The sequence below is a fragment of the Choloepus didactylus genome, chromosome 15 (genome assembly GCF_015220235.1).
Source record: "Choloepus didactylus isolate mChoDid1 chromosome 15, mChoDid1.pri, whole genome shotgun sequence".
Taxonomy (NCBI): domain Eukaryota; kingdom Metazoa; phylum Chordata; class Mammalia; order Pilosa; family Megalonychidae; genus Choloepus; species Choloepus didactylus.
The window spans coordinates 10,864,103-10,880,282 of record NC_051321.1 but is presented as its reverse complement, the minus strand read 5'-3'; the positions used below and the strand labels follow the sequence as shown (position 1 = coordinate 10,880,282).

Below are 16,180 nucleotides of genomic sequence, written 5' to 3'. Positions count from 1 at the left end.
ACTGGGAGGTGCGGGCTCTACCACCTGAAGCTCTAAAGGCTTGGATTTAGGCCGAGGGGCCACTGCCCCCTTTCACTATGGAGAACTCTAAACTCAAGGTCTATGAAAGCCTAGCCCAGGTAGAGCTTCACTCGGGGACCTTTGACAGTGGGAAGCATTTTGAATCCCCTACAGGCCCCGAGACCCTGTTGCTCAGTAGGAACATAAAGGAGAGATGCTTGTGCCCCCTATAGGAATTGATTCTGGGTTGGCCCTGTGTCTGGTGAATGGAGGACACTGGTGCCAGGGCCGGGTGGAGGTCCTGCACCGAGGCTCCTGGGACACCGTGTGTGATGACAGCTGGGACACCAGCAATGCCAATGTGGTCTGCAGGCAGCTGGGCTGTGGCTGGGTCGTGTCTGCTGCAGGAAGTGCCCGGTTTGGCCAGGGCTCAGGACAGATTTTTCCGGATGATGCGCGCTCCTTGGGACATGAGTCCTAACTGTGGAGCTGCCCCAACAACAGCTGGTTCTCCCACAACTGTGGACACCAAGAAGATGTGGGTGACATTTGCTCAGGTGGGATTACTGGATCACTGGGCCCCTGTGGGGTGGACATTGCATAGAGAAATCACATTTCCCCTCCAGGGTCCCCACCCAGAGACTCTCCAGAGGGTCTGGTGGCTCCAGAGTTTCTCCAGGGGTCACTGGCTGCTCAGGTCCATGTTGGTCCCACAGTGGGAGAAACAGGATGGTCAGTTGTGTTCCCCAATCTGCAAAGCAGAGCCCCAACATTGGTGTGGAGGTGACTCTGCCACCATTGTTCTGACACAGGGCAAAGCACCCTCAGGCCAGACACAATGGATCTTATTATCCGACAGCAGCTCCACTCAGCTCCGCCCCCAGTGTGCCTGGTGCTTCCTTCTCTCGGGCAGCACTTAGGGGTGTGCAGGGTAAATGCTCCCCCCTCACCTGGTGAGTGCATTTTATTGGTCAACACAGATGCTGACTCTGAGCTCAGATTCAAATGTGAGTGGTTTGTTGATGTGATGAAGTGAGCAGCTGTGGGGAAGGGGATGAGGATGTAGGAAACAGCAGGTGGTCATCAAGAGAATGCAAATAAGCCAGCATGGGGGCTGGGGAGTGATGCCCTAGAAAATCTCGAGGAAGCCGTAAAAACCTCAGAATCATCCCCTGGACTATGCGCGTGTTGGTGTGCTCACAGCCTAACTGCTGAGGGTTGCTGTTTCCTCCTCCCACGGGGTGTTTGTGCATAGCGTTTGTGGCCTGTTCCAACCTTCCTGTACTTCTGGAAATAAATACCCCAAGCTGAGGGATGCAGAGGGTGGAGTGGAGGGGTTGTGGGGTGGAGCCTCCTATAATGCCTGTGGGATTTCATGTGCACTGGCAGTGTCCGTTCAGAGGGTACATGACAAGTATCAGTTCCAGGGGCAAATACGCTGTGTTTCTTCAACTTTTGGTTCCCATTGGGCCACATCTGGTCAATGGCTCTGACTCTCCTCTCTTCCTCACAGATGTTCTGCCCCTGTTCACACCCAGCCTAGGTGAGTTCCAGTGTCTTTGCTCAGGCTGTCTCTTCACCTTATGCCCCCCAAAACCCACCCCCATTCTTGGAAACGCCTCTTCTTCCTAGTGACTTATGGAGCATATTATTCCTCTCCAACCTCCCTCATTTGTAATTAAGCAGTGCACATTGATTCATCATTAGATTTCTCCTGGCTCTTGTCTTCCCATCAAACATTTTAGTTGCATCACATACTATTGATTTTGACCACCTGGATACCTTCCTGAAGGTTCTGAGAAATGGCCTCCTATTTAATGGTCTATGGTCCATTTATAGTCAGGGCTGATGCACCCTTAGTGGACCTGCCCTGCCCTGACATTGACACCCAGTGGCCTTGTGTGGAAGGAAGGTCTGTGTGCCGATTCCCTCCCTCCCTGCTCCATCTCGGTGCCAGCAGGGCCCTGTCAGCATCCAGAGGGGAGGACTCGGGACCAGGCTGAGGTGGGGGATCGTATGTGTTTCTGTGGGCCCAGGTCCCAGGAACCCTGGGGCTCCCCGACTCACTCCCCTGCTCCCAGAACATTTTCCCTTCAAGGGTGTGAGTTGGGGCCTTGTCCAGGGGGATCCTGGCCCAGTGGATAGGGGTATTCCAGGTCTCTAACTGAGAAGGAAACACCCCGGGATAAGAGTGGAGGGTCCATCTCATATTCAGCATTGTCTGTGATCCATGGCCAGTGAGCTCAGCAGGAGACCTGAGAGCACATCAAGTAGCAAGTGACAGAATGTAGATATGGAATGTGATTTCCTGTCACTTGCATGGTGTGAAGGAAGTTTTGCTCTTGACCTTCTCCCCTGACCTCTAACTCTGGCCTGTGTCTTTGTTGCCTCTTACAGACGTATGGCCCATCACATCCACACCTGCACCGCCAATGACAACGCCAGGTAACACTTCCATCCTGCCATCGGGCATCCTCTTAGCAGCAGGATACACCTTGGGTTTGAAATGAGGGGTGGGGCAGCCACTCAGGGTGGGGCTTTCTTTGTCTATTTCCCTGTGTCTTGGATGGGGCCAAAAGAGAATCTCTGAAAAGCCGGGTGCTATGTTGGATCTAAGGTATGGGCTGGTGACTTGTCTCAGGGGTCGTGTTCCAGATGCTCAAGGGGGTCCACCTCCTGGTGCTCAGAGTAAGCCCTGGTGGCCTTTCCACACTGCACAGGCTTTTCCTTGGCCCACAGGCCATTGGCTGCAGGGAGGGAAGGTGAAAAGTGCCTGTAACTTCACGTGCCAGGGCCCAGTTCTGCCCGTCTTCTTACACTCTGCCAGAACCCAGTCAGGACCTTCCAGGAGCCAAAAAGCCACTGAAGTCAGGGAAGCCGTGTGCCTGTCACCTGTCACTGTGGAAGTCTGCACTGTGTGGGCTGGCTGGTGTGAGGGGGCACTTTCCTGGTCATCTCCATTGAGGGTGCATCTCTTGTAGCCTGGGCATCCTGTGCCCAGGGTTAGCCAAAGTCTCACTGCTGCTATCACTATGTTCGATACTCTGTGGGCATGTCAGGAACCATCTAGACAGGTGACTTTGGTCCTTAGAAGGCCTCTGAAACTCCATCATGCCCAAAATTGTTGATGTCAAGATAGACACGGATGAGGCACTTTTCCTCCTCTAGGAACTGATTCCGGTTTGGCCCTGCGGCTGGTGAACGGCGGGCACCGGTGCCAGGGCCGGGTGGAGGTCCTGTACCGAGGCTCCTGGGGCACCGTGTGTGATGACAGCTGGGACACCAGCGATGCCAACGTGGTCTGCAGGCAGCTCAACTGTGGCCCAGCCCTGTCGGCCCCAGGAAGCACCCGGTTCGGCCAGGGCTCAGGACCGATTGTTCTGGACGACGTGCGCTGCTCGGGATACGAGTCCTACCTGTGGAGCTGCCCCCACAACGGCTGGCTCTCCCACAACTGTGGACACGGGGAGGATGCGGGTGTCATCTGCTCAGGTGGGTCAGAGAGAGATAATGCAAATTAGTTAGCACAGGGCACGAGGTAATAGAGTAACTAAACCTCGACCTTTCTAAACCTCAGTTTCTCCATCAGGAAAATGGAAATAATAGCTGTTCCCTGAGCAAGTTATTTTACCTCTAAGTTCCTCAGTTTACTTCTCTATAAGACAATGGAAAAAAAAATCCCCTACCATTATGGGTTGCCAAAAAGACCAAATGAGATAATAATGTGCAGTAGTAATTATACTAATCATTGTCATCATCATAATTTTTACTACTATAGTAACTAACTTTTATTGCATGCTGATTATGTTTATCTACATTTTATCTGCATTTTCTCATTTAATTCTCCCACTAACCTCATGAGGATTAGTAAGCCTCATAAATGACTGTCCCTGTCGTTTTATGGAGAAGGGAAGGCATTTTCATCTCCCACTGTCCCCATGAACGTAGAATCACCTGCCTCTCTGAATTAAGTGACTGAGTAATTGCTACTCTGTGCTTTTAGCACTTTCATTCAGTTAGTTGAGAATTGGTAAATTAAATCAAAGCCCTCAACCTCAACTCCTCATGCTCATAAATATGGACTGAAAAGGTTAAATTTTCTTAAAGAAATAAGAAAATCAATGGGTCCCTATTTTTGCACAAGCCCATTTAGTTCCTCAACAGTGATGAAATGTTAATTTCTATTTTGATGGAATCAAGATATTTTTGCAGCAGGAGATATGCAGGAACAAATGCATAAATTATAGAGTATTTCGTTGAACTTAGTTTTAAGGTATTGAAAGCTATTTTTATTCTCACCCCATCCCCTGCGACTAGTTTAGCATTTTGCCTTGCACATACTACGAATTTAGGAAGTCTTAATCAAGTGGAATTAAATTTCAGAAACAGATAACTGATTTATTGGAAAAGTTGATTTACATACAGTTGCTACATCTTCAATTCAGAGTCAACTGTGTTGGTTCCAAGATGGGTTTCTTGGATTCCTGTGGGTTAAACGTACACATGTCTGATTTTGCTTTCATTCTTTTGCAGTTTCTGAGTCAGATTTTCTCACAACACCTGGTAAGTTCTTTGCTTTGAAAAGAATATCCTGTATTGGTTTATAATTTATTTTTATCCCATGAAGTTATTTATATACTAAGGATAAATAGTGTCCTTGATATATTGCCTCTCTGAATTTTAATGAGTGGTATGAGGTCTTCATTAAAGTGTGATTTGTGCCCCTTCCAGAAATACAAAAGTAGCAGAAATATGTCTTCCACTATAGGCATAAATGCACCAGGTTATGTATACAGTTATGTTCTTCAATTTTATTTTCCCGTTTGCCTCCAACTTTATTGCACATCAGAGCCAACGGGGTATAAAAACCAAATCAGGACATTCGTTTAAATGCAGGTCTTGGATCCAGCTACCTTCCCTTCAGAGACCCAGATTCGTAGTCAGGAGTGGGGCCTGGGACTCTGCACTTTGCAGACCCACAGATAATGATGGTCTGCAGGTCACACTTTGGGAAGCCGTGCTGCCTGGCAACATACAGAATTAGACTTTGGTGTTCATGAGGCAATTATGGAAGCATTATATTTCTAAGTATTTCCAAAGAAAGAAAGTGGCAGGAGATATAAATATATATAAAGTACTACCTATTTTTGCTGATTGTCAAGTGGATTTAAAATTTTAGCACTTTTCCAAATGGTCCTTGACTACCTCATGAGTCTGAAGTATTGATAGTAAAAAAGTTTTCTGTAGCAGATTGCTTCTGTGAACTTTTACACGCCTCTCAGAATGTCCTCAATATCCGTTCCACCTCATTTGGCAAGAACAAGTCCTACCAGGACCATCTTGGGCTCTCTCTGTTTTATTTTCAAGAGAACGTGCTCCCTGCCTTCAGGGACTTATGATGCAATGGAATGATAAACATTAACCAAATGATCATACAGGTACAATGACAATGTAGTAAGTGCTGGAAGAGAGGTACACTGTGAGAGAGATGTGATCAAGCCACCAGGGAGAGCAACCTGAGAGAGTAACAGCCGAGCTGAGGTCTGGTGTGGGCATAGGAGTTTGCCAGACAGAGTGGGAAGGAAAGGCAATGTTCTGTTACTCACAGGCACATGCTGCCAGGAACTTGAAAAGAACAGAACAGAGGGAGTCTTAGTTTGACCGTAGCCACCCTTCCCCAGAAGGCACATACTTCGTTCCTCCCCACTTAGTCTGCGTGGTGGGGTGTCTAGTCAGAGCTAGTAGGGTGGTTCCTTATGGGAGACTATCTCGAGGTACCAAACTGTCTCCTCGATGTGGTTTTTGAAATGCTGGGAAGAAAGACTTCCAATGAATGAAGTTTGAGTAGTGCTGCCTGTCATTGCTGGGCAAATGCCGTTCGTCCTTTGGGGCAAATGGGTGAAGAACAGGTATGAGCACACCTGCACTCAGTCTCTGTTCTTATTATCTTTCCAAGTCCTCGTTCAAATCTGGTTGGAGGTGGGAGAGGCGAGTCCAGGGACATGAGCTGTAAGTCTCTGGGGAGCTCACTTTGGACAAGTCTTGAAATGACATGTTAACCAATGAGCAATCAGACACAATCCCCACTCCATGGCACCCTCCACCTCCACACCGTCCCCTCATGCTGGCCATTCCCTCAGGAAGAGTGAGGCTCCACGGTGAGGGCTCAGGTCAGGCTCCCACCCACAAAATCCTTAAACCCCAATGAGGGAGATGCAGACTGTAGGGCAGAAAAGGTAATACCAGAGATGAGGAAATAACCTGTGTGTTCCTGATAAGTGGGGCAGATCTGGGTTCATAGTGATGGAAGAGAGACATAGGTGATGAAAGATTAAAACCATAATGAACAAAATGGTCTTTTCATGGGATGGTGCTGCAAAAGCAACAGAAAAACAATATGGACAATATGGATCCTTGTCAAGGCTTCTGGGTGACTTCTCATTGAAAACCCACCTTTGGTGGGTTGTGGAAAGTAGGTGTGCATGGGCCACCCTCCTTGCATCAGCAAGAACCACAAGAATCGGGCTGGTAGTAGTTAGTGGCTGGGACAAGAGGCAGTACGTGCTGGTGACTAAAGGAGTGGACAGTGGAGTTGGGGTTTGTGTCAGTGGCTTCTTTTATAATGTCTGTGCTTCAGTGCATTTGTTGTAAGTGGGGGTGACATGGCTGGGGGCAGGATTAGTAAGACATAGTGTTGGCTTTGACAAACTATGAAGACATAGTGAGTCTTCCATAAATGCTTGCTGAAGTTCCATTTCCAGAGTGCTCTCCTAGTCCCCATGCAATCTCCTCGGCTCCCTTCCGGAATAACTGGAAGGTTTGCTGATACTTTGCCTGTTGTTGTGCTCAAGCTCTTCGTCTATCCCCCCACAACCCACCATTAGAGCAGTAAATTAACAGTAGGTACATTTCTCGCCTTTGGGAGATGTGAGGTTAGAGTGTGGTCTAGATGGAAAGGCACCAGCTTCTTTGGAAGTTGCTGAGTTCTTTGGGGGACTATCTTGAGAGATCTCTATGTTGGCCATTTTGAAGGCTCAACTATCTTGGATACCGAACCCTAGCGTAGAGGCCAGCCTGTCTCCATTTCCTGGAAAACAAAAAACCAAAACGAGTGGAAGCTTCCCTCTCCAGGTGATTTACCCCCTCCCCAAAATGGTTCCTGGCATCATCTACAGTTCTGAAGTTGATTGTAGGAAGAATATAAGTTGGTCTCAATCATGTGTGGAAAAGGGTGTGTTCAAATGTATAGACACAGAACAGCAAGAAACAACATCAATGCTTTGTTCAGGGCTATGGGTGACCATTATGGTCAAGACACTGATGCTCAGAGCTCCTGAATTTGATGCAGACTCTGGCCTTGGCTGCCATGTGATGGAGCCTGACAGTGGAAATTGTGTGGTGCCATCTGGGCTGTGTTTAAATGCTGTGGTGCTGAAGGGGCAGGCTCTCTTGGGCACATCTGTCAGCTGGTCCTTGAGTGATGGTGCGTCAGAAATGAGCTAGGATATTCTGGTGTAGACATTTGCTTTGTTGGCTGTCTCTGTTGAAAGAATCCATTGTTTGCCTATTTCTGCAGCAAATTGCTTCTTCATTTCCAGGGATGTGTAGCCACACGGGCTCACTGGTCCTCTTACTTGGCTGTCTACACTACCAAGCAGGGTGGTTGGAGAGTCCATTGTGGACTCCACATCCAAGGGGTTGGGATGGGTTTGCAGTTCCCTGACATACACAGCAAGTCCCCTCACCAGCCTGCTGAATCTGTTTGAGAAATTCAAATTTCTGAACCCTGACTACTGCTGACACCAAAATATTTGCTTGTTAGGGGGCCTCCTAGGGCTCTTTTCAGTGCTGACTCTTCTCAAATTTCAGACTCGAGGGTGGATTCAGCTGTTCACCTGGAAACCTTGACAACCAGTTTAAACTTCTTTTCGAGCCTAGAATTCTATCCTGTGACTACAGATTGTAGCATCAGGGGTCTGTAAAGAAACACGTGCTTTATTCCGTCTAAAATTATTGTGTGCCCAGTACCCGACAAACTTGCTTTAATCTACAATTACAAAGACCCGCAGGCTTTTAGCGAGAACGCTGGAGGCAGGCAAACGCAGGACTGAACCACAGCGCCCCCTGGCAGGAGCGTATGGTAAAGCGCCAGCCAATCGCTGTGCTGTGCATCATTCAGAAACAACAGACCCTCTTTTCTAAGATGAATTTTATTTATTTCTAGGTCATTGGATCCAACCGAATACAGAAAATGGTAAGACCTTTTTCCTGTACTCTGTTTCCCCAAGCTTTGATCACTAGCTGTCTTGCCAGTCTGCTGCTGCTGGCTACAGAGGCAGTCACACCAGCCTTGACCTCAGAGCAAACACCTGCTTTTAGAACACAGGGATGGAGATATGTGGCTGCCGAGACCCTGGGCGTTTCTCAGGCATACACTCAGCCGATACCATCTGTCATTCTCCCTCCTTCTTTGCCTCTCAACCATTCATTGGGTGAAATTAGCTGCAGCTTGATGTCAAGAGAGAGATTGTCATAAGAAAAAAAAATCAGTTTCTCTTTTTCTACCAATAATGACAGTTATCTTGAAGATAGGCAGCATTTATCAAGCAATTGTAATGTGCCCCACCCAACATTATTTCCATGCACTAAAGAAATTAATATAGAAAAAAACATTTAGAATATTGTCTGGCATATAATTAAGGCTCAACTAATGAACATAATCAGTTCTATTGATGTGAAATTTTCCTAAGACACTTTGAGGTAAGTACTATTATCATCCCCATTTTGGAGATGAGGAGACCGAGGCACAGTTGGATAACATGTCAGTAGTTCTACGACTAAGGCTGGTAGGTGGCACGGCAGAGATCTGAACCCAGGATGGGTTCCTCCGGGGCCTGTTCTTTCTGCCTTGTCCTTGTCTTTGATTTTTGCTCAATGCAGCCAGGTCTCCCCATTCTCCACAGTGAGGGGGTGCGGACCTCTGCACCCGAGTTTGATATGTCAGGGTCATTTATGTGCTCCTTTAGGACAACTGGCCCTGCCTTTGAGCCCCTGGCTCCGTTCAGGACAATCCCTCCCCTGCCGGGTCATGTTCTCAGAGTCTCAGATTGGCCTGGGAAGGTCTTGAGGGGTGGTTTTCTGACCGTGTGACACCCAGCAAGGGACAGACTGAGCCCAGGGGACTGAGAGCTCTTCTGGTAGGACCATTCACAGGATTGACCAGGAGGGGCAGCAAGGAGGGCTGAGAGCTGAACAGCACCTTGGGAGAAACCTAGAAACGGCCCCAGTAGGCCTGTCTTCCCACTGCCCCTGACGGACATCCCTCCCTGTCCCCAGCAGGAACATCCTCACCTCCCACCCGTTCTAACCTGCGTGTCACTCCCTGACGACAACGCCCCCATAACCTCTAAGGAATGGTTGCAAAGCCACACCCCCGGCTCTGCTGCTTCTTCCGGGAGGTGGGCTGGATTCCTGCAGCCTGTATTTCCTGCGGGGTCGGTGCAGCTCCTCACCAGTGGGACGATCCCAGCAGGGCCACGTCGGGCAGGAGCGTGGCCCCTTTGACTTCCCAGCTGTGCTCACCTCCATGCTGGGAATCGGACCTCTAAACCCCTCCCAGGAGAGGAGGCTTGAAAAGTGGGTTGAGGCCAGCTTGGGCTAATGCCACCTTGGACTTGATCCTGATGGGTGTCGAGAGTACGTTGAGGTGTTTTGATAAGGGAAGTGACAGGAACACATCTGCACGTTGTAATGATAAATCTTACAGGCGTCTGGTGGGAACAGATGAATCCTCTGAGCACAGGGCAAGCACTCCAGGAATTCTTGTTGGATCAATGAATGTGGGTGGATTAGAGAGAGGAGGAGTGGGGGTTGTCAACTGGATGGCCCCTGGAGTAGTCCGGGTTAGAGGATGAAGGGCTGAGCTAGCACATTGCAGTGGGAATAAAAAGGAAATACAACCTTGGTGGTAGACTGGATACAGGGGAGGAGAAGGAGGAGAAGGAATCAGACATGACCCCCACATTTCCAGCACAGCTGGTGTGGAGCATGGTGACGCCATTGACTGTAAAGGACAGAGCTCGTGCTGAAGCTGGGGTGGGGGTGGGGTGTCCAGTAGGCCATTGCGAACGTTGGTCTAGGGGTCAGGGCTGGACTTTTAGGGCAGGGCCTGGGATGGGGAGGTGGATTTTGGGCTCTTCCTCCCAGGTGGAAAGCTCTCAGAGCACATGAGGTCTTCCAAGGGGGAAAGATAGAGTGAGAAGAGGGCAAGACAACACTAGGAGGACGTCAGCATCTAAGGCCCTGAGAGGAGAAGAATCGGTGAAGGAGCTGCAGGCTGTCTTAGTTGGCCAGGGCTGCTGTAACGACGTGCCACACACTGGTTGGCTTCAACAAAGGGATTGTACTACTTCACAGATCTGGAGGCTAGACGTCCAAAATCCAGGTGTCGGCAGGGCCATGCCTTCTCTGAAGTCTGTTGTGTTCTGATGGTGCCTTGTTGGCAAATTATAGGTCAATCTCTGCCTCCATCTCAAGGTCATCTTCTCTGTGTCCAAATTTCCTCTGCTCTAAGGACTCATATTGGTCTAGGGCCCACCCTGATTCAGTTTGGCCTCACCTTTATAAAAACATCTTCAAAGAGCTTACTTATGTGAGTTTGCATTCAGATGACCGGTGGTTGGGACTTGAACGTGTCTTTGTGGGGGACATGATTTCATCCATAACAGGCAGAGTGGGCAGAGGAAGGAGGGCAGGGAACACTGGGTCATGAAAGCCAAGCAGGGAGATCGTGAAGACGAGGGCTTGCCATGTGTGCCCGATGTAGGCTGGCCTCTGAGACCGGTGGCTGGAGGGAACAGATGTCAGGGCCGGTGGAGGTCCCATAGCAAGTCTACTGGGGCACCATGTGTGACAACAGCTGGGGCACCCAGGACGCAGATGTCGTTTGTCGACAGTTCAGCTGTGGCCATTCGGTGTTGGCCCCAGGTGGAGCCCACTTTGGTTGGGGCTCTGGGAATATTCTCTTGGGTGCTGTGTACTGCTCGGGGTGCGACCCCTACCTGTCAAGCTGTCTACCTGTGGGGGGTGCTCCTGTGTTGTCCATGTCATGGTTGTTTGTGTAATGCTTTGCGTTGTTCACCTGCTCTACTATAAATCAAGTCTTATTTGATCTTACAGGGACTTCTGTCCCCAGTTTGAAGACAATTGAGGCTCAGAGAGGTGAAGCATCTTGCCTAGAGCCATAGAGCTAGTAAGTGGGGGAGGCAGGCACCAGCCTCAGCCCCAGGTAATTACTTAAAGATACCATCAGTCCCTTGACTTGTCCCCATGAGTGACATCATGACACGCAGGGCCAGGCTGACCAAATACCTGCCTTGGTGGCAGTTTCTCCCCCTTAAGGGCAGGGGACGGCCTTCTGGTGTTTCCCCATTGAGGATGATGCTGGCTTTAAATCCTTAAATCTAAACCAACATCAAACTGAGGGGTATACAATATGTTCTCTTTCTTTGGGTTAAATGGCAAGCAAACAATACTTCTACCATCGGTGGAAAAGGGAAATTTTCCTGTCCCGACCCAGTGGCCCCCGGCACCCCTACATGGTCCTCATCCATATTTAAGCTCCAAGGGGCCCTTTAATTCACAAAGAAAGAAACCTCTGAGAATATATTTTGTGTTCCCAAAGGGCATTCCTACTTTAATTGTGCATCTCTAAGGGGTGAGCTGGAGTGCATGCGGGCCGCCCTGGGCAGGATGTGACTGTGATGATCCCACCACTGGGAGTGGCACCCCGAGGGGGTGTGGGCCTCCGAGGAAGTGGATTCCTTTCGGCATCCTGCAATGCTCTTTGGAAATTTTCTTCCTGGTGGGGGCCACCTTGCAGGGAAATCTCAGTGAGGACAGACATCTGTCGTTGTGAGTGTGTTTGAGCCACGGAAACAGCCCGATGCCACTGGCAGTTAATCTGTGAACACGGCAGGCTGGTAATCAAGGGCGTGATTTTTGGGGGGACTTTGGCAGCGAGGGAGGTGGGAGGGTGGCGACAGCAGCAAAGACAGGTCATGGCAGCCTCGCAGCATTGACTTAGGGCTGGTAAAGGGATGTAGAGAGGGGTTTTCTGTTTTACAAAGAAAAAGCTCAGCCTTTTGGCAGTGGATGAGGCGTGTGGGATCATGGCTTCAAACACTTTACTTGAGAATTGGCCTCCTGGTGCTTTCTGTCCCATCCTCCTCCAGTGGAGCACCACCACTAAATGACCTCTTCCTTTCTCCAATCTGTGGCTGCTTGATCTTCCATGGAGAAAGTAACGTGTGTCCAAGGGATCCCTGTTGGCTCCTTACCCCACTGCACCCGGAGGCTCACTGCTGATCCAAACGGGGTACAGAGGGTGTAAGGGATGGGGGTGCTCAGCTCCCAAGGAGAGTCCTTCTGACAAGCTCTCAGGCCTCTGTGGGCATCTCTTCCATGGTTCACATCCCTGAGACTGAGGACAGGTCAACTGGGAGCAAATCTCTAAGGAGCTCCAAGCTGGAGCCTGGTAACCTGTCCTAGGGGGTCTTGTTGCTCGTGCCCTGTGACTGCCCCTGTGGTCCTCACCAATTCTTGCTGACACTGGCCAGGCTGCTGTGCTGGGTCTGTGGCTGCAAACCTGCTTAGAAAGTCAATCTGTAGGTGTGGGTGGCTTCCTTGCCAGGCCCTTTCCCTGAGACCATATTGGGCCACCCTTCTCGACATGGAAAAATCATGATCCTTTGGCCTGAGGGTATTAGAGGTCCTGGGAGTCCCCTGGGGCACCTGCAGTGATGGATCTGGGAGGCAGAGTCATATCAACCCAAGCTTCCAGCAGCCTGGGCTTGGGCAAATAAGACACTGCCCATTCTCCAAGGGAAACTTTGGCCCTAGGACCCAGCTCCCCAGCTCCCTGCTGACTCCAGCCATCCTGACTCCCAGAAAGCCAGCTGTAGGATCAGGGGGAACAAGTACAAACTGACTGCAAGCAACCCTAGAGCCCCAGGCATGAGTCAGAGCTCTTCCCAGGACATCCTGGTGTCATCCTGCTTCCCTGCAGCATGGGGAAGTCGTGGGACCCTGTCTGAGGGAGTCAGGGCTTCGCCCAGAGAAGGTTGATGTGGATGGTTTCTAGATCCCTCTGGGGATCGAACTGGGAGGTGCAGGCTCTACCACCTGAAGCTCTAAAGGCTTGGATTTAGGCCGAGGGGCCACTGCCCCCTTTCACTATGGAGAACTCTAAACTCAAGGTCTATGAAAGCCTAGCCCAGTTAGAGCTTCACTCGGGGACCTTTGACAGTGGGAAGCATTTTGAATCCCCTACAGGCCCCGAGACCCTGTTGCTCAGTAGGAACATAAAGGAGAGATGCTTGTGCCCCCTATAGGAACTGATTCTGGGTTGGCCCTGTGTCTGGTGAATGGAGGACACTGGTGTCAGGGCCGGGTGGAGGTCCTGCACCGAGGATCCTGGGACACCGTGTGTGATGACAGCTGGGACACCAGCAATGCCAATGTGGTCTGCAGGCAGCTGGGCTGTGGCTGGGCCGTGTCTGCTGCAGGAAGTGCCCGGTTTGGCCAGGGCTCAGAACAGATTTTTCCAGATGATGCGCGCTGCTTGGGGCATGAGTCCTAACTGTGGAGCTGCCCCAACAACAGCTGGTTCTCCCACAACTGTGGACACCAAGAAGATGTGGGTGTCATTTGCTCAGGTGGGATTACTGGATCACTGGGCCCCTGTGGGGTGGACATTGCATAGAGAAATCACATTTCCCCTCCAGGGTCCCCACCCAGAGACTCTCCAGAGGGTCTGGTGGCTCCAGAGTTTCTCCAGGGGTCACTGGCTGCTCAGGTCCATGTTGGTCCCACAGTGGGAGAAACAGGATGGTCAGTTGTGTTCCCCAATCTGCAAAGCAGAGCCCCAACATTGGTGTGGAGGTGACTCTGCCACCATTGTTCTGACACAGGGCAAAGCACCCTCAGGCCAGACACAATGGATCTTATTATCCGACAGCAGCTCCACTCAGCTCCGCCCCCAGTGTGCCTGGTGCTTCCTTCTCTCGGGCAGCACTTAGGGGTGTGCAGGGTAAATGCTCCCCCCTCACCTGGTGAGTGCATTTTATTGGTCAACACAGATGCTGACTCTGAGCTCAGATTCAAATGTGAGTGGTTTGTTGATGTGATGAAGTGAGCAGCTGTGGGGAAGGGGATGAGGATGTAGGAAACAGCAGGTGGTCATCAAGAGAATGCAAATAAGCCAGCATGGGGGCTGGGGAGTGATGCCCTAGAAAATCTCGAGGAAGCCGTAAAAACCTCAGAATCATCCCCTGGACTATGCGCGTGTTGGTGTGTTCACAGCCTAACTGCTGAGGGTTGCTGTTTCCTCCTCCCACGGGGTGTTTGTGCATAGCGTTTGTGGCCTGTTCCAACCTTTCTGTACTTCTGGAAATAAATACCCCAAGCTGAGGGATGCAGAGGGTGGAGTGGAGGGGTTGTGGGGTGGAGCCTCCTATAATGCCTGTGGGATTTCATGTGCACTGGCAGTGTCCGTTCAGAGGGTACATGACAACTATCAGTTCTAGGGGCAAATACGCTGTGTTTCTTCAACCTTTGGTGCCCATTGGGCCACATCTGGTCAATGACTCTGACTCTCCTCTCTTCCTCACAGATGTTCTGCCCCCGTCCACAGTCATCCTAGGTGAGTCCCAGCATTTTTGCTCAGGCTGTCTCTTCATCTCATGCCCCCCAAAACCCACCCCCACTCTATGGAACCTCCTCTTCTTCCTGGTGACTTATGGAGCATATTATTCCTCTCCAGCCCCCCTTATTTGTAATTAAGAAGTGCACATTGATTCATCATTAGATTTCTCCTGGCTCTTGTCTTCCCATCAAACATTTTTGTTTCATCACATACTATTGATTTTGACCACCTGGATACATTCCTGAAGGTTCTGAGAAATGGCCTCCTATTTAATAGCCTTTGGTCCATTTATGGTCAGGGCTGATGCACCCTTAGTGGACCTGCCCTGCCCTGACATTGACACCCAGTGGCCTTGTGTGGAAGGAAGGTCTGTGTGCCGATTCCCTCCCTCCCTGCTCCATCTCGGTGCCAGCAGGGCCCTGTCAGCATCCAGAGGGGAGGACTCGGGGCCAGGCTGAGGTGGGGGATCGTATGTGTTTCTGTGGGCCCAGGTCCCAGGAACCCTGGGGCTCCCCGACTCACTCCCCTGCTGCCAGAACATTTTTCCTTCAAGGGTGTGAGTTGGGGCCTTGTCCAGGGGGATCCTGGCCCAGTGGATAGGTGTATTCCAGGTGTCTAACTGAGAAGGAAACACCCCAGGATAAGAGTGGAGGGTCCATCTCATATTCAGCATTGTCTGTGATCCATGGCCAGTGAGCTCAGCAGGAGACCTGAGAGCACACCAGGTAGCAAGTGACAGAATTTAGATATGGAATATGATTTCCAATTGCTTCTGTAGTCCAAGGGAAGTTTTAATCTTGACCTTCTCCCCTGACCTCTAACTCTGGCCTATGTCTTTGTTGCCTCTTACAGATGTATGGCCCATCACATCCACACCTGCACCGCCAATGACAGGTAACACTTCCATCCTGCCATCGGGCATCCTCTTAGCAGCAGGATACACCTTGGGTTTGAATTGAGGGGTGGGACAGCTGCTGAGGGTGGGACTTTCCTTGTCTGCTTCCCTGTATCTTGGATGGGGCCAAAAGAGAGTCTCTGAAAAGCCGGCTGCTGTGTTGGATCTAAGGTATGGGCTGGTGCCTTGTCTCAGGGGGCTTGTGTTCCAGAAGCTCAAGAAGGTCCACCTCCTGGTGCTCAGTGTAAGCCCTGGTGGCCTTCCCACACCTGCACAGGCTTTTCCTTGGCTCACAGGCCATTGGCTGCAGGGAGGGAAGGTAAAAAGTGTCTGTAACTGCACATGCCAGGGCCCAGTCTGGTCCCTCTTCTTGAGCTCTGCCAGAACCCAGCCAGAAACTTCCAGGGGCTAATAAGCCACTGAAGTCAGGGGTGGCAGGAAACTTTGCCTGTCACTGTGGAAGTCTGCACTGTGTGTGCTGGACGAGGGTGGGAAGGCACCTTCCTGGAGTCTTTTATTAAAAATTCAGTTTTATTGATATATATTCACATATCATATAATCCTCCATAGTATACAATCAA

The 16,180-nt window shown here is 50.4% G+C and overlaps 1 protein-coding gene across 1 annotated transcript in view; it reads left to right on the top strand.

Annotated features, from left to right (window-relative positions):
* Positions 1-214: 214 nt before the first annotated feature.
* The window catches only part of DMBT1 (deleted in malignant brain tumors 1), a 337,458-nt gene continuing 321,492 nt past the window's right edge, over positions 215-16,180 (top strand). Inside the window, 8 exon segments of the mRNA XM_037803873.1 lie at positions 215-557; positions 1,514-1,543; positions 2,398-2,445; positions 3,169-3,492; positions 4,534-4,563; positions 8,225-8,254; positions 13,392-13,715; positions 14,672-14,691. Of these exon segments, the coding sequence (XP_037659801.1) occupies positions 215-557; positions 1,514-1,543; positions 2,398-2,445; positions 3,169-3,492; positions 4,534-4,563; positions 8,225-8,254; positions 13,392-13,715; positions 14,672-14,691 (1,149 nt within the window).